This window comes from Oncorhynchus tshawytscha, unplaced genomic scaffold (genome assembly GCF_018296145.1).
Source record: "Oncorhynchus tshawytscha isolate Ot180627B unplaced genomic scaffold, Otsh_v2.0 Un_contig_1223_pilon_pilon, whole genome shotgun sequence".
Lineage (NCBI taxonomy): Eukaryota > Metazoa > Chordata > Actinopteri > Salmoniformes > Salmonidae > Oncorhynchus > Oncorhynchus tshawytscha.
In genome coordinates, this window is record NW_024609622.1 from 29,394 (window position 1) to 56,067 (window position 26,674).

The window sequence follows — 26,674 nt, forward strand, 5'->3', positions numbered from 1 at the left end:
CTAGTGTCCAAGTGCTGCTACTTTAGCTCAGTAAGTTACATGGGACTGAGATGAGGAAGTAAAACAGTATGCTTATGTGAAGATGCTACAAGTAAAATGACAAGAAGTTGGAATATGTTTTTTTCTGTCAATGTAACGTAAACTCACGTAAACTCGTATATTGCCTTGGTCCGTACAATTGCCCTTATTTTAGCGCCCCCAAAACGTAATACTTCCAGATCAACTGTAATGTCAATACCATTGTAAAGCACAATTTATCCCCTTTCCAACAGAATCAATTACATGACCTAAACACTGCCCGTTTCTGCATAATTCAAGCAGGCAATGAGCCCCGTCGGGTCTTTAAAAAAAATGGCGAGTGGGGAAGCAAAACTAATGCGTGATAGTGAGACGGAGAGATGTTGTGTGGGAAAATTGCTTTTTTTCACTTGATCTGTCCAACTTATCACCTTATCGCCTCTAAAATGTAAATAAAACACTATAAAGAGTTTATGTAATGTGTCATTACATACCTATTTGAAGGTTTGTGTCGAATTTGAATCAGGTTCGTTTGAATGTTGCCTCGTTTGAATGTTGCGGTTCCGTACATTTGTACGGAATGAGGTGAGTTTACATTATGATGTTATTTGAGTGGTTGTGATATTATGTTTCATTATTTGTTGTAGCCTATGTATCAGATACATTGTGTCTCTCGGTTGACTTTTAGAGTTTATCCAGAAAGTGACACACTATCTTTTTTATCTTCAATTTTTTATTAAATACAATGATGAATTTGATGTGACAATGTTGTGGGTTTTAGTTCTGCTGATCTGTACTCTATACTAGATGTCTCAACAATCAGTCTGCTTGGTGTGGAGGAGGAAATATATCTTTCTGTAGCGACACTGAATTCTGTCTGGATAAAGTGTGTGTGGATACGCCACGAGGCCCAGAGAGCAGTCTCCAGTACCCAGCTGTCTGTCTATGAAGAGTGACTTCTCAATGGATCACCCTGTCAATTTGAGTGGTGGATCAGGGACCTTTGACCCCAGGTAAGTCACGAGTCAGCTTTATGATACTACTGTGAAGAGAAGAATCTTCCAAATCTGAAACAAGTATTTACATTTATATTTCAGTAATTTAGCAGATGCTCTTATTCGGAGCAAGCTACAGTAGTGAGTGCATACATTTTCGTACTATGATTTTGAAGATTAAGACAACTTTATATAGTTATATTGTTTAGGGATTGTAATTGCTCTGTGGACATTTATTAACTATTTCAGAGGCTCCAAAAAGACCAGTACCCAGCTGTCTGTCTATGAAGATATCAGAACTCAGGATAAGACCCAGATGCAGACAGCTAGGGTAACACATGTTTATTGACCCAAACAGGGGGTAGGAAAAAGACAGGTCAAAGGTAGGCAAAGGTCCATAATCCAGGGCAGAGTCAGGCAAGTACAGAACGGCAGGCAGGCTCGGGGTCAGGGGAGGTCAGAACCGGGGAAACAGAACTTGAGAAAGCAGGGAATCACGCTGGTAATACCTGACAAGACAAGACGAACTGGCAACAGACAAACAGAGAACACAGGTATAAATACATTGGGGAGAATGAGGAAGATGGGCGACACCTGGAGGGGGTTGGAGACAAGCACAAATACAGGTGAAACAGTTCAGGGTGTGACAGAAGAGTAACTTCTCTATGGATCGTCCTGTTCATTTCAGTGGTGGATCAGGGACCTTTGATCCAAGGTCAGAATTATGATATTACTAGTGAAGAGGAGAACCTTAAATATTTGAAAGAAGATTTTTTTTGTTTTCTATAACTGAGTATATACAGTACCTGCGAATATATTTTAATGCTTTATGTAATGTGTTTTATCTATTGAAATATAGTTTTGCTATATTTTAAAATGTAGTTTCATGCCGATTTATGTTTTCTAGAAGCTCCAACCAAACTCAGAGATCAGTGTCTCCAGTACCAAGTTGTCTGTCCATGAAGAGTGACTTCTCTATGGATCATCCTGGCAATTTTAGTGGTGGATCAGGGACCCTTGACCCTAGGTAAGTTACTAGTCAGAATTGATGATATTCCTATAGAAGAGAAGAATGTTCTAGATCTGAAACCAAATGTATTTGATGTATCTGAGTATTCACTATAAAGCTGCGAATACTTTTTTTGTTTATGTAATATATTTTTAAATGTTGTTTCATGGTGGTTTATATATTTTATATATTTATATGGTTCATATATTTCCCCCCCAGAAGCTCCATCCAGAGATCAGTCTCTCCAGTACCCAGTCATTTGTCTATGAAGAGTGACTTCTCTATGGACCATCCTGACCATTTTAAAAGTGGGTCAACACACTATGATCCTAGGTAAGTCACTAGTCCTCAACATAGGATACACCTTCTGCAACCTTCTGGCCCATGCAATATCAATTGACAACTTGTATGGGAAATTACTGAGGATAATAGCGGCTGATATTTCCACTCCCATTTGTCATATCTTCAATCTAAGCCTACTAGAAAGATCGTGCCCTCAGGCCTGGAGGGAAGCAAAAGTAATTCCGCTACCCAAGAATAGTAAAGCCCTCTTAGCTCAAATAGCCGGCTAGCTCAAATAGCCGACCCATAAGCCTGTTACCAACCCTTAGTAAACTTTTGGAAAAAGTTGTGTTTGACCAGATACAATGCTATTTTACAGTAAACAAATTGACAACACACTTTCATCATAGGGAAGGACATTCAACAAGCACAGCACTTACAGAAATGACTGATGATTGGCTGAGAGAAATTAATAATAAAAAGATTGTGGGGGCTGTCTTGTTAGACTTCAGTGCAGCTTTTTACATTATCGATCATAGTAGGCTGCGGTTAAAACTTGTGTTATGGTTTTACACCCCCTACTATAATGTGGATAAAGAGTTAGCTGTCTAACAGAACACAGAGGGTGTTCTTTAATGGCAATTTCTCCCACTTAAAAAAAGATGAGAAAAACTCAACTCGTCGTGTTTAGAGGACAAGGAATGCTGAGTTACAGCCAAAGAACACCATACCTACTGTGAAGAATGGGGGTGGAAACATCATGCTTTGGAGCTGTTTTCTGCAAAGGGACCAGGACGACTGATCCGTGTAAAGGAAATAATGAATGGGGCCATGTATCGTGAGATTTTGAGCGAAAACCTCCTTCCATCAGCAAGGGCATTGAAGATGAAACGTGGCTGGGTCTTTCAGCATGACAATGATCCCAAACACACCGCCCGGGCAACGAAGGAGTGGCTTCGTAAGAAGCATTTCAAGGTCCTGGAGTGGCCTAGCCAGTCTCCAGATCTCTACCCCATATAAAATCTTTGGAGGGAGTTGAAAGTCCGTGTTGCCCAGCAACAGCCCCAAAACATCACTGCTCTAGAGGAGATCTGCATGGAGGAATGGGCCAAAATACCAGCAACAGTGTCTGAAAACCTTGTGAAGACTTACAGAAAACATTTGTCCTCTGTCATTGCCAACAAAGGGTATATAAAAAGTATTGAGATAAACTTTTGTTATTGACCAAATACTTATTTTCCACCATAATTTGCAAGTGATTTTCCAGATTTTTTTTCCTCTTTTTGTCTGTCATAGTTGAAGTGTACCTATGATGAAAATTACAGGCCTCTCTCATCTTTTTAAGTGGGAGAACTTGCACAATTGGTGGCTGACTAAATACTTTTTTGCCCCACTGTATTTTGTATTGTAGATATGTGGTAGTAAAGTAGTGGCCTGAGGGAACACAATGAGTTGTGAAAGGTGTTATGAAATGTAATGTCATGTAATATTTTAAAATTGTAAATAAAGTGCGTTCGGAAAGTACTCAGACCCCTTTCCTCTATTTACACATTTTGTTACGTTACAGTCTTATTCTAAAATGGATTAACTACATTTTTCACTCATCAATCTATGCACAATACCCAATGATGACAAAGCAAAAACAAGCTTTTAGACATTTTTTTACCTAAAAAACAGAAATACCTTATTTACATAAGCATTCAGACCCTTTGCTATGAGACTCAAAATTCAGCTCAGGTGCATCCTGTTTCCATTGATCATCCTTTAAATGTTTCTACAACTTGATTGGAGTCCACCTGTGGTAAATTGATTGGACATGATTTGGATAGGCACACACCTGTCTATATAAGGTCACACAGTTGACAGTGCAGGTCAGAGCAAAAACCAAGCCATGAGGTTGAAGGAACTGTACGTAGAGCTCCAAGACAGGATTGTGTCGAGGCACAGATCTGGGGAAGGGTACCAAATTATTTCTGCAGCATTGAAGGTCCCCAAGAAAGCACAGTGGCCTCCATCATTCTTAATTGGAAGAAGTTTGGAATCACCAAGACTCTTTCTAGAGCTGGCCGCCCGGCCAAACTGAGCAATCGGGGGAGAAGGGTCTTGGTCAGGGAGGTGACCAAGAACCCGATTGTCATTCTGACCGAGCTCCGGAGTTCGTTCCAGAAGGACAACCATCTCTGCAGCACTCCACCAATCAGGCCTTTATGGTAGAGTGGCCCAGTGGCAATTTTTTTAGCATGTAAATCTTGCTGGGGCAAACAAACAAAACATTTGGGATGCATGCCACCACACCACACAACACTAAACAATACATTAATGGCACTATAACGGTGACAAACAGTGCCCACAAACTGTTAGGGCCTACATAAAGCTGTCCCAATACTTTACCACTGCTACACCTGGCTATCAGCGGAGCCTTGTCTGGCAGCATAACAGTTAATTCAGCCTCATTTACTGCCTTTAAAAAAACATAACTGATATGGCTGACTTGCTTAAACAAATGTGGTTCCTACTGACAATTGAGATGTACAAACTATGGCATAAGGAGGACGACAAGTGGATAAGAGGCAATCCGTAATTTCGATTAAGACATTAATGTAAATCAAATCAAGCAGCTAGGATGGACGTAGTCAATATAACTATTTGTTCAGCACTTTTGAAATGTACAGCGACAGAATTCAGAACATGGGCCATTCTTACAGTGTTCTTCCTGTACACCAAGTCAGAACCGTAGGATAAATAAAGGGGGCATATAAGCAGTCAATGAAAGCTCTTACAATATTAAATGATTATATTTCTCTAAAACATGTTATAGGCTACATGTGCACCACCAAGGCAGAACAGTAGACACAATTAAGAGGGGTAAATAGACCAAATTATTAGGGTGAGGCACATGGGCTATTAACATCTTACTACACAACGTACACTTAGCATTACTTTCTTAGCTACAGTATACATATCTCCCTGGTATATTACATAATTTATGCAGCAGCATACAATACATTTTTGGACTCACCTTATTGTGCTGTGCTCACATGAACAGGAAGGTGGTGTGGCAGTCCTTCGTGGGCAAATTTTGTCATCAAAGTCTGGCATTCTCTGGTGCTTTTTATGGTGCTTTCAAGACAACTGAAAAAAACAAGGTCAAATCATGATAACGTAGCTCTAGAGAGAGGCTGGATTTATAATTCTGAGTTGGATGCAAAATGGACAAGCCTAAAAATGTCTCTGCCCTGAATGACTGGTCGCCACTGGAGTGGCCCGATGGAAGTCACTCCTCAGTAAAAGGAAGTAAAAGTAGTGGCTTCGGGACAAGTCTCTGAATGCCCTTGAGTGGCCCAGCTAGAGCCTGGACTTGAACTCGATCGAACATCTCTGCAGAGACCTGAAAATACCTGTTAGAGCTTGAGAGGATCTGCAGAGAAGAATGGGAGAAACTCCCCAAATACAGGTGTGCAAAACTTGTAGTGTCATACTCAAGAAGACTCAAGGCTGTCATAATTTTGAATAAATATGCAAACATTTCTGAAAAACTGTTTTTGCTTTGTCATTATGGGATATTGTGTGTAGATTGAAGGGGGGAAACTATTTAATCAATTTTGAAATAAGGCTGTAAAGTAAAAAAAGGTGGAGAAAGTCAAGGGGTCTGAATACTTTCCGACTGTACTGTAACTGCCTTAATGTTGCTGTACCCCAGGAAGAGTAGCTGCTGCCTTGACAGGAACTAATGGGTATCTGTCACGTATTCTCAAGGTGGGTGGAATCAGGCGCAGAGAGCAGGTTAAGTGATTCGACAGTTTAATTCTCCGGCAATCAAAACAACACGGTCAACCCAACATACAGGGTGAATAATCCAACACAGGATCAAAAATAGACCGGAGAAATAACACACACGTACTCCACCAAAATACATGAAATACAAACAATCCCGCACAAAACAAGGGCGGGACAACCTAATACATATAAGGACGTTAATTAAACTAAAATACACACAGGTGAAACTAATAAGACAAAACCAACAGACAAACGAAAAAGGGATCGGTGGTGGCTAGTAGGACGGTGACGACGACCCCGCCGAGCACCGCCCGAACAGGCAGGAGAGCCAAATTCGGCGGAAGTCGTGACAGTATCCATATTAAATACAAATACAAATTGAGTTCAATCTCAATAAGTTGATTTGTGTTCATATCTGATTATTTCTGCTGTAGCGATTATAGCCAACCAAGATATCTGTTGTTATAGATACATATTGTTTTAATGATACAATAACTCTTGTGGAAACGATCCAGTCGCCTTTAAACTACATCAAAACATTATCAGACTCTCCGGAGTCTGACCAGAAGACCGCCTCGTTTCCCTCTTTTTTGGAGTCGTTTTTTTGGGTCGCTGCATGGAATCCACTCCGTTGTCCTGTTTGTAAGGCAGAACACAGGATCCGCGTCGCGAAAAACATATTCTTGGTCGTACTGATGGTGAGTTGACGCTGATCTTATATTCAGTAGTTCTTCTCGACTGTATGTAATGAAACCTAAGATGACCTGGGGTACTAATGTAAGAAATAACACGTAAAAAAACAAAAACTGCATAGTTTCCTAGGAACGTGAAGCGAGGCGGCCATCTCTGTCGGCGCCGGAAGTCCTAGCCCTCTCCTGTACTCCCTGTTCACCCACGACTGCGTGGCCACGCACGCCTCCAACTCACAATCATCAAGTTTGAGGACGACACAACAGTGGTAGGCTTGATTACCAATAACGACGAGACGGCCTACAGGGAGGAGGTGAGGGCCCTCGGAGTGTGGTGTCAGGAAAATAACCTCACACTCAACGTCAACAAAACTAAGGAGATGATTGTGGACTTCAGGAAACAGCAGAGGGAACACCCCCCTATCCACATCGATGGAACAGTAGTGGAGAGGGTAGCAAGTTTTAAGTTCCTCGGCATACACATCACAGACAAACTGAATTGGTCCACTCACACAGACAGCATCGTGAAGAAGGCGCAGCAGCGCCTCTTCAACCTCAGGAGGCTGAAGAAATTCGGCTTGTCACCAAAAGCACTCACAAACTTCTACAGATGCACAATCGAGAGCATCCTGGCGGGCTGTATCACCGCCTGGTACGGCAACTGCTCCGCCCTCAACCGTAAGGCTCTCCAGAGGGTAGTGAGGTCTGCACAACGCATCACCGGGGGCAAACTACCTGCCCTCCAGGACACCTACACCACCCGATGTTACAGGAAGGCCATAAAGATCATCAAGGACATCAACCACCCGAGCCACTGCCTGTTCACCCCGCTATCATCCAGAAGGCGAGATCAGTACAGGTGCATCAAAGCTGGGACCGAGAGACTGAAAAACAGCTTCTATCTCAAGGCCATCAGACTGTTAAACAGCCACCACTAACATTGAGTGGCTGCTGCCAACACACTGACACTGACTCAACTCCAGCCACTTTAATAATGGGAATTGATGGGAAATGATGTAAATATATCACTAGCGACTTTAAACAATGCTACCTTATATAATGTTACTTACCCTACATTATTCATCTCATATGCATACGTATATACTGTACTCTATATCATCGACTGTATCCTTATGTAATACATGTATCACTAGCCACTTTAACTATGCCACTTTGTTTACATACTCATCTCATATGTATATACTGTACTCGATACCATCTACTGTATCTTGCCTATGCTGCTCTGTACCATCACTCATTCATATATCCTTATGTACATATTCTTTATCCCCTTACACTGTGTATAAGACAGTAGTTTTGGAATTGTTAGTTAGATTACTTGTTGGTTATTACTGCATTGTCGGAACTAGAAGCACAAGCATTTCGCTACACTCGCATTAACATCTGCTAACCATGTGTATGTGACAAATAAAATTTGATATATGTTATTTCTTTATTTTATTATTTAACCTTTATTTGAGACCAGGGCCTTTTTAAAGGGAGCCCTGCATGACCAGACCAGGCAATTACACAATAAAATGTATTACAGAAATTACACAATAAAAGTAATTACAACAATTACATAATAAAGGTGAATACAGCAATCACACAACATAAGTTGGAGAGATAGATACTACAATTAAGGCAGGAGCATAGGAAACACACAAACATGAAAAATACCATAAACACAAATGAGGCTGCTGCCCGATGTACATAGGCATGGAACCCTGGTCACTTTAATAATGGAACCCTGGTCACTTTAATAATGGAACACTGGTCACTTTAATAATGGAACACTGGTCACTTTAATAATGGAACATTGGTCACTTTAATAATGGAACACTGGTCACTTTAATAATGGAACACTGGTCACTTTAATAATGGAACACTGGTCACTTTAATAATGGAACACTGGTCACTTTAATAATGGAACACTGGTCACTTTAATAATGGAACACTGGTCACTTTAATAATGGAACACTGGTCACTTTAATAATGGAACACTGGTCACTTTAATAATGGAACACTGGTCACTTTAATAATGGAACACTGGTCACTTTAATAATGGAATCACTGGTCACTTTAATAATGGAACACTGGTCACTTTAATAATGGAACACTGGTCACTTTAATAATGGAATCACTGGTCACTTTAATAATGGAACACTGGTCACTTTAATAATGGAACACTGGTCACTTTAATAATGGAACACTGGTCACTTTAATAATGGAATCACTGGTCACTTTAATAATGTTTACATACTGTTGTACTCATTTCATATGTATATACTGTATTCTAGTCAAGGCCATCATTAAGTATTGCTGTACGAATACTATTCTATCCTAGGTATTCTACAGATATACTAGATATTCTATCCACATAATGTCCATAATGTCTATACATTCCATCACTGGGGCGGCAGGGTAGCCTAGTGTTTAGAGCGTTGGACTAGTAACCGAAAGGTTGCAAGTTCGAATCCCCGAGCTGACAAGGTACAAATCTGTCGTTCTGCCCCTGAACAGGCAGTTAACCCACTGTTCCTAGGCCGTCATTGAAAATAAGAATTTGTTCTTAACTGACTTGCCTAGTAAAAAAAGGTAAAATAAAAAAATTAAAAATATATATACAGTATGTACAATTTCGAGTCTCATAGCAAAGGGTCTGAATACTTATGTAAATAAGATCTGTTTTTTACCTGAGCATTACCTACACCTGAGCATTTCTACACCCGCAATAACATCTGCTAAATCAGCAAAGAACAAAGAAGCAAAGAAGAAAATGCTCACCCAGAAGCGGCGTCCTAGTGGCCGGGGACTTTAATGCAGGCAAACTTATATCAGTTTTACCAAATTTCAGATGTGCAACCAGGATTAAAAAAACAGGGGGGAAAAAATCCTAGACCACCTCTACTCCACACACAGAGATGCGTACAAAAGCTCTCCCCCGCCCTCCATTTGTCAAATCTGACCATAATTATTTCCTCCTGATTATATCCTCCTGATTCCTGCTTACAAGCAAGAACTAATACGGAAGTGGTCAGATGACGTGGATGCTACACTACAGGACTGTTTTGCTAGCACAGACTGGAATATGTTCCGGGATTCATCCAATGACATTGAGGAGTACACCAACTCAGTCATCGGCTTCATCAATAAGTGTATTTCTTTTTTCTTTTATTTCACCTTTATTTAACCAGGCAGGCTAGTTGAGAACAAGTTCTCATTTACAACTGCGACCTGGACAAGATAAAGCAAGGCAGTGCGTCACAAACAACGACAAAGAGTTACACATGGAATAAAGAAGCGTACAGTCAATAACACAATAGAAAAACAAGAAAGTCTCTATACAGTGTGTGTAAATGGCGTCGTCGATGACATCGTCCCAACAGTTACTTACTGTACGTACATATTCCAACCAGTAGCCATGGATTACAGGCAACATCCTCATCGAACTAAAGGCTAGAGCTGCCGCTTTCAAGGAGCGAGAGAGTAATCCAGGCACTTATAAGAAATCCCCCTATAACCTCAGACGAACCATCAAACAAGCAAAGCGTCAATACAGGATTAAGATAGAATCTTACAACACCGGCTCTGATGCTCGTCGGATGAGGCAGGGCTTGAAAACTATTACGAACTACAAAGGGAAACCCAGACACGAGCTGCCCAGTGACGTGAGCCTACGAGATACGCTAAATGCCTTTTATGCTCGCTTCGAGGCAAGCAACACTGAAGCATGCACGAGAGCAACAGATGACTGTGGGATAACAGTCTTGGTAGCCGATGTGATCAAAACCTTTAAACAGGTCAACATGCACAAAGCCGCTGGGCCAGACGGATTACCAGGACGTGTACTCAAAGCATGCGAGGACCAACTGTCAAGTGTCTTCACTGACATTTTCAACCTCTCCCTGACCGAGTCTGTAATACCTACATGTTTCAAGCAGAACACCATAGTCCCTGTGCGCAAGGAAGTGAAAGTAACCTGCCTAAATGATTACCGCCCGTGGCACTCACATCTGTATCCATGAAGTGCTTTGAAAGGCTGGTCATGGCTCACATCAACAGCATCCTCTCAGACACCCTAGACCCACTCCAATTCGCATACCGCCCAAACAGATCCACAGATGACCCGATCTCAATTGCACTCCACACTGCTCTTTCTCACCTGGACAAAAGGAACACCTATGTGAGAATGCTGTTCATTGACTACAGCTCAGCGTTCAACACCATGGTGCCCACGAAGCTCATCACTAAGCTGAGGACCCTGGGACTAAACACCTGCCTCTGCAACTGGATCCAGGACTTCCTGACAGGCTGCCACCAGGTGGTAAGAGTAGGCAACAACACATCTGCCATGCTGATCCTTAACACTGGGGCCCCTCAGAGCTATGTACTTAGTCCCCTCCTGTATTCCCTGTTCACCCACGACTGTGTGGCCAAACATGACTCCAACACCATCATTAAGTTTGCTGACGACACAACAGTGGTAGGCCTGATCACCGACAACAATGAGACGGCCTATAGGGAGGAGGTCAGAGAACTCGAAGTGTGGTGCCAGGACAACAACCTCTCCCTCAATGTGAGCAAGACTAAGGAGCTGATCGTGGACTACAGGGAAAGGCGGGCTGAACAGGCCCCCATTAACATTGACGGGGCTGTAGTGGAGCGGGTCGAGAGTTTCAAATTCCTTGGTATCCATATCACCAACGAACTATCATAGTCCAAACATACCAAGACAATTGTGAAGAGGGCACGACAAAACCTTTTCTCCCTCAGGAGACTGAAAAGATTTGGCATGGGTCCCCAGATCCTCAAAAGGTTCTACAGCTGCACCATCGAGAGCATCCTGACCGGTTGCATCACCTCCTGGTATGGCAACTGCTCGGCATCTGACCGCAAGGGGGAAGAGAAAAGGGGAAGAGATTAGTGACGTTGGAAGAATATCCAACCTAACAAACTCTTAGTCACAGGTTTCTTGAAACTTGACAATAGTGTCTGAAATGACATCACTATCTCTGCTACTCTCAGCATTTTCTAGGTATGGGTAACATTCAATTTAACTTCATATTAGTCTCTATACGGTGTACAGTTAGCTGTTGTCCCTTTCCTATGAGGTATTTTCTGTAACAATATACATAGTCTCTGGGGATGATATGATGATATGTCACGTTCGATGTCTTCAAACTCCCTATCATAAATGAGCCAAGGTGCAGCGTGCATGTAATTCCACATCTTTAATCGAAGTGAAACCTTCACAAAAAACAGGTTAACAGAATTAGAACTTAATGCAACCGTGGCGCACACAAACACTCAGAAAATAAATAATTACCCACAACCACACGTGGGAAAACGGCTGCCTAAGTATGATTCCCAATCAGAGACAACGCTAGACAGCTGCCTCTGATTGGGAACCATACCCGGCCAACAAAGAAATAGAAAACTAGAATGCCCACCCAAATCACACCCTGACCTAACCCAAGAGAGAAATAAAAAGGCTCTCTAAGGTCAGGGCGTGACACCACTATCACCCCGATCACATTCCATCCCACTTAACAGTCTGTCTCAAACACAGGCCTCATGTGTACCGCGCCTCCTGCTACAAATACATTTGCACATAAATAATTCCATTTAACCCATAACACATTAGTCACTACTATAGTTATAACCATACTAAAACAATTAGTCAATTTCCACAAATCCCTCATCTGGAACAATAATCACTCTTATGTTCCACGACACCTAAAAACATATTGACTTGAACAGGGAAGAGAGAAAATACATGTTTAATCATTTCACACCACCCTTGATGCGACTAAGACTGGGGAAAAAAACGTCAATCCGTTCTGTTCTGTCCCCATGGGGTTCTCCATGTTCATCTCCTTCATTTTAATTGTACCGTATCATCCAGCAATCTACATGTATTGATGCGATTTAACCTGTCCCGGGCCCCCACATCATAGTTACGCTCCGCTGGGCTGAGCTTCTTCAAGAAGAAAGCACAGGGACGGAGTTTCGGTGGCGTACCCGAGCGCTGTGAGAGGACGACTCCTATCCCAGCCTCGGACACGTCCACCTCCACTATGAACGCCAAAGAGGGATCCGGGTGGGCCAGCACGGAAGCCGAAGTAAACAGAGCTCTTAGCTGCCCAAAAGCCCTGTCCGCCTCAGCCGACCACTGCAACCGTACGGGACCCCCTTCAGCAGTGAGGTAATGGGAGCAGCCACCTGGCCAAAACCCCGGATAAATCGGCAAACCCTAAAAATCGCTGCACCTCCTTTACCGTGGTGGGAGTCGGCCAATTACGCACGGCTGCAATGCGGTCACTCTCCATCTCCAACCATGATGTGGAAATGCGATACCCTAGGAAGAGGACGACCTGCTGAAAGAACAGGCATTTCTCGGCCTTGACGTACAGATCATGCTCCAACAGTCATCCAAGTACCCTGCGCACCAAGGACACATGCTCGGCGTGTGTAGCGGAGTATATCAGAATGTCATCGATATACACCACTACACCCTGCCCGTGCAGGTCTCTGAAAATCTAGTCTACAAAGGATTGGAAGACTGATGGAGCATTCATCAACCCGTACGGCATGATGAGGTACTCATAATGCCCTGAGGTGGTACTAAACGCTGTCTTCCACTCGTCTCCATCCCGGATACGCACAAGGTTACACGCACTCCTGAGATCCACCAGTTTCGTGAAGAAGCGCGCCCCATGCATTGACTCAATCGCCGTGGCGATTAGAGGTAGCGGGTAACTGTACCTCACCATGATTTGATTGAGACCTCTATAGTCAGTGCAAATGTGCAGACCTCCATCCTTCTTCTTCACAAAAAATAAACTCAAGGAGGCGGGTGAAGTGGAGGACCGAATGTACCCCTGACGCAGGGATTCAGAGACATATGTCTCCATAGCCACCGTCTCCGCTTGCGACAGGGGATACACGCTGCACGTGACTCCTGGGAAGTGCAGCGTCTGCCAGGAGATTTATCGCACAATCCCCCCGTCGATGAGGTGGTAATTGAGTCGCCTTCTTTTTACAGAAGGAGAGAGACAAATCGGCATATTCTGGGGGATGCTCACGGTGGAGACCTAGTCTGGACTTTCCACCGTGTTAGCACCAACAGAGAGCCCTCTGTTGCAAGGAAATAGTGTGGTTATGATGAGCCAACCAGGGAAGGCCTAGTACCATGGGAAATGCAGGACAGTCAATGAGGAAGAGACTCATTTTCTCCCCGTGACCCCCCTGCTTCTCCATGGCCAGGGAGCTGGTGGCTTCCCTGATTAGCCCGGACCCTAATGGTCGACTATCCAGATTGTGAGCTGGGAAAGGTCTAAGTACAGGAATAATGGGGATCCCCAAACTAAGGGGTAACGCTCTGTTGATAAAATTCCCAGCTGCGCCTGAATTGATGAGCTCCTTATGCTGGGAATGAGCGGAAAACTCAGGGAAACAAACAGGTGGTCAACAGAGGACTCTGGATGAGTGTGGTGCAGACTCACCTCCGGTGACGCCAGAGGGCCCTGCCTCTTGCCTTGACTCCCAGAGGATCCGACACGGCACCGACCGGCAGTTCTCCCTCTGCTGCCACAGATGGTGCACGTGATGGCCCCTCCTGCACCTCCCTATGCTCAGCCCCTCCCAAATCCATGGGCACCAGACTGGGGGTGCTGGAAGATGGCACTGACAGAGCCCCCTCTGGACATGCAATGGGTGACCAGCAGGTTATCGAAACGGATGGACAAATCCACCAGTTGGTCAAAGGAGATGGTGGCATCCCTGCAGGCCAGCTCATGTCGGACGTCCTGTGGTCGATGAGGGCCCTGTCGTTCCAGCCTGCTCCGGCGGCCAAGGTCCGGAATTCCAGGGTGAATTCCTCGGCGCTCCTCGTCCCCTGCCTCAAATGGATGAGCCGTTCCCCCGCCGCTCAACCTTCGGGCGGATGGTCGAAGACGGCCCAGAAGCGACGGGTGAACTCCTCGAAGTGGTCCAACGCCGTGTCTCCTTCACCCCACACAGTGTTTGCCCACTCCAGAGCTCTCCCCGATAGGCATGAGATGAGGGCAGACACTCTCTCCCTCTCTGGCGTTATTGAACGCCTTTGCACAGTGGCCAGGTAGAGGTCCAGTTGTAACAGGAATCCCTGGCACTGTGCTGCCGTCCCTTCATACTCCCTGGGATGGGAGAGACACATCCCACTGGGACTGGCTCCGGGCGGGACAGGTAGAAGTAAGACTTCCTATCTCTCCCAGCGGTCCATAGTCTGGACAACGTGATCCATCATGGCACCAAGATGATGTAACATAGCAGAATGTTCCTGGACGCGCTCCTCAACTCCTCTAACCGGGGTACCTGCTCCTGCTGACTCCATGGTTGGGTGTGATATTCTGTTACGGGTGTATATGGGAGGCAAAGTCAGGTGCAGGAGAGCAGAGTGTAGTTAACAGGCGCACTTTTATTCCGGTCCAAAACGAAAGCACGTAAGAACATAAACGTGCCCAAAACATGAACAAAAGTCTGGCGCGTGACAATACCCACATAACATAAAACAATATCACACAAAGACATGGAGGGGAACAGAGGACTAAATACATGTAGTGTGATTAGGGAATGAATACCATGTGTGTATGGAACAAGGCAAAACAAATGGAAATGTGAAAAATGGAGCGGCGATGGCTAGAAACCCGGTGACGTCGATCGCCGAACGCCGCCCGAACAAGGAGAGGAGCCGACTTCGGTGGAAGTCGTGACACCTTTCCAAATCATAATTAAAACATTTTATAAATTATCCAACCCAAATTTAGAATGATAGTCCTTAGCGCTTTACATTGAGTCTATCACTAGATTTCAAGCCCCTCAACCTGGCCCACATCATCACGGTTAGAATGTACATTTATAAACGGGACCAGATATTACTCTTCTTATTACAATCCCCATTTGTCCCTGTTTTCCTGTCGCGAGTGGCATGGTAATGATAGATTGGTATCTCAGTGCATTCTTAGTCTAAATTACTATGAACATTGCAGTGTGCAGACCTCCGCAATCAACCTAATACCCCAACTAAACATTTATGGGCACGGTTGACCACCCCCCTTCTCCCGGCACGTATCCTTCTAGCATGTCACTTCATTGGTTCTTATTCAGATAGCGTTACAGTTCATCTTCCCAACTGCACATGTAACTCATGCCTGTCACAGTTGATGGCCCTTGATAATGTCATGATATCAATATCGAAATAAATTAATCAGTTTTTCCCAAGTACATGAGTCTCTCACCTGAGCCTCCATCACCATTCTTTACAGTCCATTCTATCTGGTCCATTTTCCCACCAGTATACCAGCAGCATGAGAGGAGTTTGAACATGATCTCTCTCTCTCTCCATGCTCACTTCACATGCGCGGTCTCAGGACTCGTGGTGCACGTCTGCCTTCTCATACCCTGGTTGATGGCTCAGACTCAGGTCACAGGTAGGAGGGTTAAAAAGCACGTTCGTATTGAACGCCTTTGTCGCCCATTCTTCAGCCGGTTAGGGAGGGTTTTTAGGTTCACACACTGTTCATGGTCAAATGATCCCTTCCATGCATCAAGACACCATCTGTGGTCCCCTTTGAATTAAACTTGAACTTGAGAGAGGACAGAGCAAAACAACAGTTTAAGACACTTCTGAATCTGGAAATCTAGACCATCCATTCACCGTATGACAAATTATTACATTCCCAATTTTATTAATATCATAATCTCTAAGACAAATGTCAATGAGCATAACAACACACAGTTGAAACCATTTTCCAAGTTGGTTTATACTCCCTTATAATACTGGTGACCTCACCACAGAGTTAGTGGGTCTGGGAGTTAGAGTGCTAACCCTTAGGGAGAAATCCCAACAATACAGCAGACCCAATCTGGTGAGATTTGTATAGAAACAAAGATAAGAACAAAAACAACAGCAATACACATATCACAATCCATTTGGAGTAACTGTCAACCATTATTAACATATATTTTCTGTATATATGCAGACTGAACAAAAATACATTTGCGTATTTACCAAAGGAGCAGGGACCCCCTGGAACTAGCACTGGGCGATGTGGCTTACATATCATTTTAGCTTAATCCGTTCTGATTTTTGTTGCAGCAGCATTAAACAACACTGACAGCAGTGAATAAAAGTAGTGCTATTGGTTAAACTTTATTAAACATAGGAATACTAATAAATAACTCAGCAAAAAGAAAATGAACATATTCACAGTGTGACAGTGCTGGTCAAGGAAAACAAGCCTATCCACTGTCTATGGCTTCCGCACTGCGCTGTGGCATGTTACGGCACCACATTGAAAATAAATAACATACAAATAAATTCAACTATTTCACATGATGTGCAAATTGCAAAGGCTGCTGAATGGTACCAAACAGAATAACTTCAAGAATTGCAACAAAATAATGTAAATATTCAAGTCAATCTGGGCAAAATCACAGCTTCAAATAGGGGCTTAGGCTTAAGAATTACAAAAATGTCCCACTTTCATTTAACAGGTATAGAACCGACAATCATATTGGTTTTGCAGGTAATGGTCAAGGAAATCTGTGGCATGTCACCACATTGCCACCAGTGCTGAAGGCCCTTTCAGAAGGTGAACTAGTGGCAGGAATGCACATGTATTTCTTGGCCAGTTTGTTCACTTGGGAAGTTCTCTTCATGGACTCTCCACCACTCCAGGGGATCTGCCTCACTGTCAGCATCCACAGTCTGCAGGTAGCTATTCAGCTCAGCTTCAATCGCCCCTCTGTCAGACAAGAAACTGCTGGTGCTTGTTTGTCCTTTTTGAAAAAGCTTCCAAGCGTCTTCTTAATCTTCTTTGGTTCCACTGGGCGTGGTGCTTCTGCTCCTCCTGCTCCTGACTGTGATTCATCTGTAACTCTGATGGATGGCACCTGCTCTGTCAGCAGTCTATGAAGCTCTGCTGCTGCTCTTGTCTTTATGTAGTCCACCCTGTTGCTCTTGATGTATATGATCTTAAAGCGTGGGTCTAGGAAGGACGCTATATCCAACAGGTCATCTGTGGTAGTATCTGAGTATTTTTCGTTCAGATAATCAAGGAGGGTCCTCTTGATGTCCTTTGTTAGGGGTGGGTCATCTTCTTCCAGAGTCAATACAGTGATGTTGAACAGCTGGAGTACAGGCTTCAGATAGGAGACACTTACATAATCTTCTCCGGACAAGGCGTCAGTGAACTCCTGCAGGGGAGCCAGGGCTTTGTTGATTGACTCAAGGACTTGTATGTCCTGCCATGTAGGCACACAGTGCCTGGTGTTCTTGTCTGCAGCCAGGACCTGAGTTATGGCCTTCTCCTGTTCAAGCACTCTAGATCATCTTCTGGTGTGAGCCCCACCTGGTTGGAGTTTCAGTGACAAGTAAGTGGTCAGGCAAGTCAAGTTCAGCTTGTGCAGTTTTCATAGTTTTTTTCTTTTTCCAGGCCATAGAAAAGGCGCTGACTACTCTCTTGCAGACAGCAACTGCACGGTCAATCCTGGGATCTTTAATAACCTGTTAAGCCTCCCCCCTACTTTTTCGGAAATTCTGTTAAAAATCGCGCAACATTTTGGCGTCCTGCTACTCAGGCCAGGAATATAGTATATGCATATGATTAGTATGTGTGGATAGAAAACACTCAGACGTTTCCAAAACTGTTTAAATCACGGCTGTGACTATAACAGAACGTCTGTTTCATCGAAAAGCGCAGGAAAATCTGATCACTGGAGATGGAAAAAAATATCCATGCGCCACTTCAACCCATTGTTAAAGGTGAACCGTATTAAATGAGGCCGAGCTTGCAGTACCTACAGCTTCCACAGGATGTATAGAGTCTTCTCATTTGATTCTGATTTGATTCTTGGTAGATCCGACCAAAGGGAACCGATTCCCTCCGACCACCAACCTGAGGCATTGTCTCTGTGTTTTTCCGGACATTTTTTCCACACGACCAACTATCGAATTTACATCGCCTCCTGATGATTTTTATAGCTTATTAACGTGTAGTAATACCTAAAGTTGCATTAGAAAGGTATTTCGAAGTGTTTTGTGAAAGTTTATCGTCGACTTTTTAACTTTTAAAAAATGACGTTACGTTATGAAACGCTATTTTTTTCCGTTTATCACACAGTCTTCATAGATCGATATCTAGGCTATATATGGACCGATTTAATCCAAAAAAAGACCCAGTATTGATTATGGGACATCAAGGTGTGCCAAGAAAGAAGATGGTCAAAGGTAATTAATGTTTTATATTTTATTGTGCGGTTTGTGTAGCGCCGACTATGCTAATTCTTTTGTTTACATCCCCTACGGGTCTTTTGGGGTGTTGCATGCTATCAGATAATAGCTTCTCATGCTTTCGCCGAAAAGCATTTTAAAAATCTGACTCGGTGGCTAGATTCACAACGACTGTAGCTTTATTTCAATACCAAGCATGTGTATTTTAATGAACGTTTGCGTTTTAACTAATACTATTAGCGTTTAGCGTAGCGCATTTGCATTTCCAGAGCTCTAGGTGGGACGTCTGCGTCTCAAGTAGGATCAAGATTAACACTTCTCTCTGTAAAAATACCAACAAAACAATTGACTAAATTAACTCAGTTTTTTTCAAATATTCAAATGGCAGAATAGAAACGAGAACCAAAAAGTAAACCACTAGATTATAAATAATAAGTACATAACACAAATATTACATGAAATTTGATTCAACCATTTTCCATTATTGGGTCTAACATTTAATTACAGTAATTGTGATTTAATGGATTGATCTACATACATTATTTACAGTAAAATAAATATATTTCAATTAATGTGATGAATACTCCAGTTATGAATCCAACAATTGGCCAGCAATACTAGGCAAGATAGTTACATTAATATTTAATCAATAACTAACGTCCTGATAGTTTATAAAAGTAGCTGCATATTTGCGAAAATATTTTGGCAACTATTTAACTTACCGATGGCCAGATGAAGACGGTGGCCAGATGAAGTTAAATATTTAAAATAATTACATTTGAATTTGGCGCTCTGCCATTCCACCGGATGTTGACACATCGATCCCGTTAACAGGATTTGATCCCTAAGAAGTTTTTTAATTAATATGTACAAGTCTCTCTCTCTCTCTCTCTCTCTCTCTCTCTCTCTCTCTCTCTCTCTCTCTCTCTCTCTCTCTCTCTCTCTCTCTCTCTCTCTCTCTCTCTCTCTCTCTCTCTCTCTCTCCTTTATCTCTGTAGTGTATGGTCTACTCTGTTAGAGGATTAGTATTAACATCTACAAGTCTCTCTCTCTCCTTTATCTCTGTAGTGGATGGTCTACTCTGTTCGAAGATCAGTCCAGGTGTGCAGTGTGTCAGCAGGTGCTGAGGGATCCAGTCTCTATCTCCTGTGGACACACATTCTGCAGACAGTGCATCATCAGATACTGGGAGAAACCTGCTCCTTCAGCAGACTATGACTGTCCTCAGTGTAGAAAGAGATCCAGAACACATCCTCTACTACAGAAACTGAGTGAACCCAATGATGCAAGAAGCTCTGAAAACCGTAAGACAGACCACTTGCACATGTGTGCTAAGTCAATACCTCAATATGATTAAATGTAGTTAACTGCAATAATATGAGATATTATAAGTTACTGTAGTTGTGAAGGCCCATTTTTCATCCTGTCAATGAATGTGTCTGATACACATCCTTTTTACTCTTCCCTTGTAGTGGATGACAGCCTACAGAGAGCTATAGTAAACCATAAAGACAGTCTGAAAAGGAGGTATGAATGTGTGACAGAAACCATCGACAAAGCAGGGAACCAAACTCCCCTCAACAGGATTTACACAGAGCTCTACATCACAGAAGGAGAGAGTGAAGGGGTTAACAATGAACATGAGGTGTGGCAGCTAGAGACAGCATCCAGGACACCAACCTCACATGACACAGCAATCCACTGCAATGACATCTTTAAACCCTTACCTGGCCAGGAGAGAAGCATCAGAACTGTGCTGACGAAGGGTATCGCTGGCATCGGAAAAACAGTCTCTGTGCAGAAGTTCATCCTAGACTGGGCTGAAGGGAAGGCAAACCAAGATGTGGAGATCATATTTCTGCTTCCTTTCCGGGAGCTGAACTTGATTAAAGATATCCAGTACAGTCTTCTCAGACTTTTAAATGACTTCCACACAGAACTAGACATAGCCAATGCAAAGAAACTCCATGCCTATAAAGTTATGTTAATCTTTGATGGTTTGGATGAAAGCAGACTTCCATTGGATTTCCAGAACAACGAAATGGTGCCCGATGTCACACAGACATCATCTGTTGATGTTCTGCTGACAAACCTCATCAAGGGGAATCTACTTCCCTTTGCTCTCCTTTGGATAACTTCCCGACCTGCAGCAACCAATCAGATCCCCCCTGAGTGTGTTGACCAGCTGACAGAGGTACGAGGGTTCAATGACCCACAGAAGGAGGAGTACTTCAGGAAGAGATTCAGTGATGAGAACCTCGCCAGCAGAATCATCTCACACATAAAGACATCAAGGAGCCTCCACATCATGTGCCACATGCCAGTGTTCTGTTGGATTTCTGCAATAGTCCTTGAACACATGTTGAGTACAGACAAAAGGAGAGAGATGCCCACGACTCTGACTGAGATGTCCATACACTTCCTGGTCATTCAGACCAGACTGAAGAACCAGAAGTATCATGGAAGAGAGGACATGGATCAAGAGGAGCTCATGGAGTCAGATAAGGAGATTATTCTGAAGCTGGGGAAGCTAGCGTTTGAAAATCTGGAGAAGGGTAATCTCATGTTCTATGAAGAAGACCTGAAAGAGTGTGGCATTGATGTCAAAGAAGCCTCAGTGTACTCAGGAGTGTGCACACAAATCTTTAAAGAAGAGTCTGTGTTATTTCAGAGAGTGGTGTACTGCTTTGTTCATCTGAGCATTCAGGAGTTTCTCTCAGCTATCTACATGTACCATTGTTACACAACCAAGAACATGGATGAACTGAAGCCCTTCCTCAAGAGAACGTCTGGAGCTGCATCTGAAGAGCTAACCTTGCATGAGATGCTGAAAAGTACTGTGGATAAAGCCTTGGAGAGTAAGAATGGACACCTGGACCTTTTTGTCCGCTTCCTTCATGGCATGTCACTGGAGTCCAATCAGAAACTCCTACGAGGTCTGGTGACACAGACAGAAAGCAGTCCAGAGAGCGTCAAGAAAACGATCCGATCCCTTAAGGTGATGCAGAGGAAGAACGTCTCCCCTGAGAGGTGCATCAATCTCTTCCACTGTCTGATAGAGATGAAAGACCATTCATTACAGGAGGAAATTCAAGTGTACTTGAGGTCAGAGAAGAGATCCAAAAACCTCTCCCTTGCCCACTGCTCAGCACTGGCCTACATGCTGCAGATATCAGAGGAGGTTCTGGATGTGTTTGACCTGAAGGATTACAAGACATCAGAGGAGGGTCGTAGGAGACTGGTCCCAGCTGTGAGAGGCTGCAGGAAAGCTCTGTAAGTATTCATGTCAATTTTGCACACCAAAATACATTGTAGTTATAGCAGTGTTTTCATTGTCTGAGTGGATCTGTAAGTGCTCATGTGACTAACCCTCGGGGTTAGTCACTTTACTGTACTGTATGTAGGAACAACTGTATTTTCATCGGCTGACTAAACTTTCTATCAGCTGAAAATTCTTAACAAACTATAACTCAAACTGATCATTAAAAGTTAGAGGATTGAGCCATGTATGCACGACGTACACATTATTTGTGCATGGGTAACAGTGTGAGCAGGGAAAGCTAAGCGTAACATTTTAATACAACCAGTCCGTCATGCTATTTCTTCTGTGTTGGCAGGCTCGCTGGCTGTAAACTCACAGACACATCTTGTGAAGTGTTGGCCTCAGTTCTCAGCTCAAACCTCTCACACCTGAGAGAGCTGGAGCTGAGTAACAATGACCTGAAGGATTCAGGAGTGAAGCTGCTCTCTGCTGGACTGGGGAATGCCCACTGTAAACTGGAGACTCTGAGGTCAGTATTCCTGTAGTTGGTCAACAAGTGATACAGTGGGGCAAAAAAGTATTTAGTCAGCCACCAATTGTTCAAGTTCTCCCACTTAAAAAGATGAGAGAGACCTGTAATTTTCATCATAGGTACACTTCAACTATGACAGACAAAATGAGAAGAAAAAAATCCAGGAAATCACATTGTAGAATTTTTTATGAATTTATTTGCAAATTATGGTGGAAAATAAGTATTTGGTCACCTACAAACAAGCAAGATTTCTGGCTCTCACAGACCTGTAACTTCTTTAATAGGCTCCTCTGTCCTCCACTCATTACCTGTATTAATGGCACCTGTTTGAACTTGTTATCAGTATAAAAAAACACCTGTCCACAACCTCAAACAGTCGCACTCCAAACTCCACTATGGCCAAGACCAAAGAGCTGTCAAAGGACACCAGAAACAAAATTGTAGACCTGCACCAGGCTGGGAAGACTGAATCTGCAATAGGTAAGCAGCTTGGTTTGAAGAAATCGACTGTGGGAGCAATTATTAGGAAATGGAAGACATACAAGACCACTGATAATCTTCCTCGATCTGGGGCACCACGCAAGATCTCACCCCGTGGGGTCAAAATGATCACAAGAATGGTGAGCAAAAATCCCAGAACCACACAGGGGGACCTAGTGAATGATCCGCAGAGAGCTGGGACCAAAGTAACAAAGCCTACCATCAGTAACACACTACGCCGCCAGGGACTCAAATCCTGCGGTGCCAGACGTGTCTCCCTGCTTAAGCCAGTACATGTCCAGGCCCAGATGAAACCAAAATATAATTTTTTGGTAAAAACTCAACTCGTCGTGTTTGGAAGACAAAGAATGCCGAGTTGCATCCAAAGAACACCATACCTACTGTGAAGCATGGGGGTGGAACCATCATGCTTTGGGGCTGTTTTTCTGCAAAGGGACCAGAACGCCTGATCTGTGTAAAGGAAAGAATGAATGGAGCCATGTATCGTGAAATTTTGAGTGAAAACAGCAAGAGCATTGAAGATGAAACGTGGCTGGGTCTTTCAGCATGACAATGATCCCAAACACACCGCCCGGGCAACGAAGGAGTGGCTTCGTAAGAAGCATTTCAAGGTCCTGGAGTGGCCTAGCCAGTCTCCAGATCTCAACCCCATAGAAAGTCTTTGGATGGAGTTGAAAGTCCGTGTTGACCAGCAACAGCCCCAAAACGTCACTGCTCTAGAGGAGATCTGCATGGAGGAATGGGCCAAAATACCAGCAACAGTGTGTGAAAACCTTGTGAAGACTTACAGAAAACGTTTGACCTCTGTCATTGCCAACAAAGGGTATATAACAAAGTATTGAGATAAACTTTTGTTATTGACCAAATACTTATTTTCCACCATATTTTGCAAATAAATAAAAATAAAAATCCCTACAATGTGATTTTCTGGATTTTTTTTCTCATTTTGTCTGTCATAGTTGAAGTGTAACGAAGATGAAAATTACAGGCCTCTCTCATCTTTTTAAGTGGGAGAACTTGCACAATTGGTGGCTGACTAAATACTTTTTTGCCCCCCTTTTTTGCCCCACTGTACATTTTCACCAAATCCACATGTGTTTACCAGGCACACAGTCCACACCATATGTGTTTGGACAGTGAAGCTTATAGTTTTAAATTTGGCACTATGCTCCAGCATTTGGGATTTGAGACGGAATGTTTTTTATTAAGCGAGAATGTCACCTTTTATTTGAGGTTAGCTTGTTTTGGTGTAGCCTCTGTAACTCTCTCACTATTAAACATGATTAATTTCTGATTTTTCTTAATCATGGCAAAACCAGGATTACTTTAGTAACATGTTATCTACATAGATTGAAAATTACTCTAGTCATCATCCACTTTTCAATTATTATTGAACAAAACACAACCAATTCAAGCTTGATGTAGTCATTATGTGCAAGTAATATGGAACCAAATACTACACTTATGACTACTTTAACTTTTTTGGGATAGGGGGCACCATTCGGAATTTTGGATGAAAAGCGTGTCCAAAAGTAAACTGCCTGCTACTCAGGCCCAGAAGCTAGGATATGCATATAATTGGTAGATTCGGATAGAAACCACTCTAAAATCTCCAAAACTGTTAAAATATTGTCTGTGAGTATAACAGAACTGAAATGGCAGGCGAAAAGCTGAGGAAAATCCATCCAGGAAGTGCTATTATTTTGAAATCCCAAGAGTGCGCCTTTTTTTGTTTATCTTTTATATTGACGACTCTATTATCCGGTTGAAATATTATCGAATATTTAGGCAAGAAACAACCTGAGGATTGATTCTAAACATCATTTGACATGTTTCTACGAACTTTACGGATACTATTTGGAATTTCCGTCTGCCTCTTGTGACCGCATTTGAGCCATTGGATTACTGAACAAAACGCTCCAACAAAATGGACGTTTTTGGATATAAAGGGACTTTATCGATATTTATATAGAGGGACTTTATCGAACAAAACAAACATTTATTGTGTAACTGGGAGTCTTGTGAGTGCATCCATATGAAGATCATCAAAGGTAAGTGTTTCATTTTATTGCTATTTCTGACTTTCATGACTAGTCTACTTGGCTGGTAACTGTATGTAATGTTTTGTCTACCGATCGCTGTCCTCAGATAATCGAAAGTTTTGCTTTCGCCGTAAAGCCTTTTTGAAATCTGATACAGCGGCTGGATTAACAACAAGTTAAGCTTTATTTTGACTTATTGCACTTGTGATTTTATGAAAGTTAAATATTTATAGTAAATTTTTGAATTTGGCGCTCTGCAATTTCACCCGATGTTGTTGAGGTGGGACTACCTAGCGTCCCACTGTTCCGAAAGATGTTAATACACTATAAGTGAGTTGGGGCGGCAGGTAGCCTCGTGGTTCGAGTGTTGGACAAGTAACCGAAAGGTTGGAAGATCAAATCCCCGAGCTGACATGGTAAAACTGTTGTTCTGCCCCTGAACTAGGCAGTTAACCCAATGTTCCTAGGCTGTCATTGAAAATAGGAATTTGTTCTTAACTGACTTGCTTAGTTAAATTAAGTTTAATTGGTCTGTATACTTATGAATTCTTCAAATGGGGGAACTAGATAGATAAAGTGCTTTAATTTGGAAACGTGAAAGAGATATATATAAAAGTCCTCTCAAATTGAAGGTGACATATACTGTCACCTCATACGAAATATTTGATCTCAAATCCAAAACGCTGGAGTATAGAGCCAAATGTTAAATGTTAGTTTCACTGTCAAACTAGATATGGTGTGGACTGTATACTGAATACAATCTAAATCTGATACCTCACTGTCCGTCTTTTGACTAATACTGCTTTTGAAAATGGTCTGGTCAGATGTCGTGACATGAGTATCATTAATGTGATGACTGTTATTTATCTTATCAACTAACTATGTTTAAATGTTACTCTATTAAATTAATCATGTAACAATTAAGTCATTAGGAATTTGGCACACCACGGGAAAAGTTGTTTAGCGAGTTACTATCTCCCGACTTAAATTCTAAAGATATATAGATATATCTTACATCAATAACAGTCACATATTAATCATTACCTCATCAGTCTCATTCTGAACATCGCAGACATTTTGAATCTGCAAGAACCCCAGCCTTTTCTGATCATTCAGTACTACACAAATTGATTTAATCATTTACTAACTAACTAAATAATAGCACAGAATACACATACACACTTACATGAGATAAAAGTCCTTAGTGGACTGACAAGATATGAGGGCTTGTTAGACATATGAAAAGGGTGTGGGGAAAGATAAAGAGTGAGAGACAAGGAGAGTCAAGTT

The 26,674-nt window shown here is 42.7% G+C and overlaps 1 protein-coding gene across 1 annotated transcript in view; it reads left to right on the forward strand.

The window, feature by feature from the left end:
- LOC112240594 (NLR family CARD domain-containing protein 3) overlaps nt 1–26,674 on the forward strand; it is a 42,100-nt gene that overhangs the window by 859 nt on the left and 14,567 nt on the right. The window contains exons 2-7 of the mRNA XM_042316407.1: nt 826–1,031; nt 1,921–2,040; nt 2,242–2,355; nt 20,116–20,351; nt 20,520–22,320; nt 22,665–22,838. Of these exons, the coding sequence (XP_042172341.1) occupies nt 964–1,031; nt 1,921–2,040; nt 2,242–2,355; nt 20,116–20,351; nt 20,520–22,320; nt 22,665–22,838 (2,513 nt within the window). The 5' untranslated portion in view covers nt 826–963. The remainder of the gene's footprint in view (nt 1–825; nt 1,032–1,920; nt 2,041–2,241; nt 2,356–20,115; nt 20,352–20,519; nt 22,321–22,664; nt 22,839–26,674) is intronic.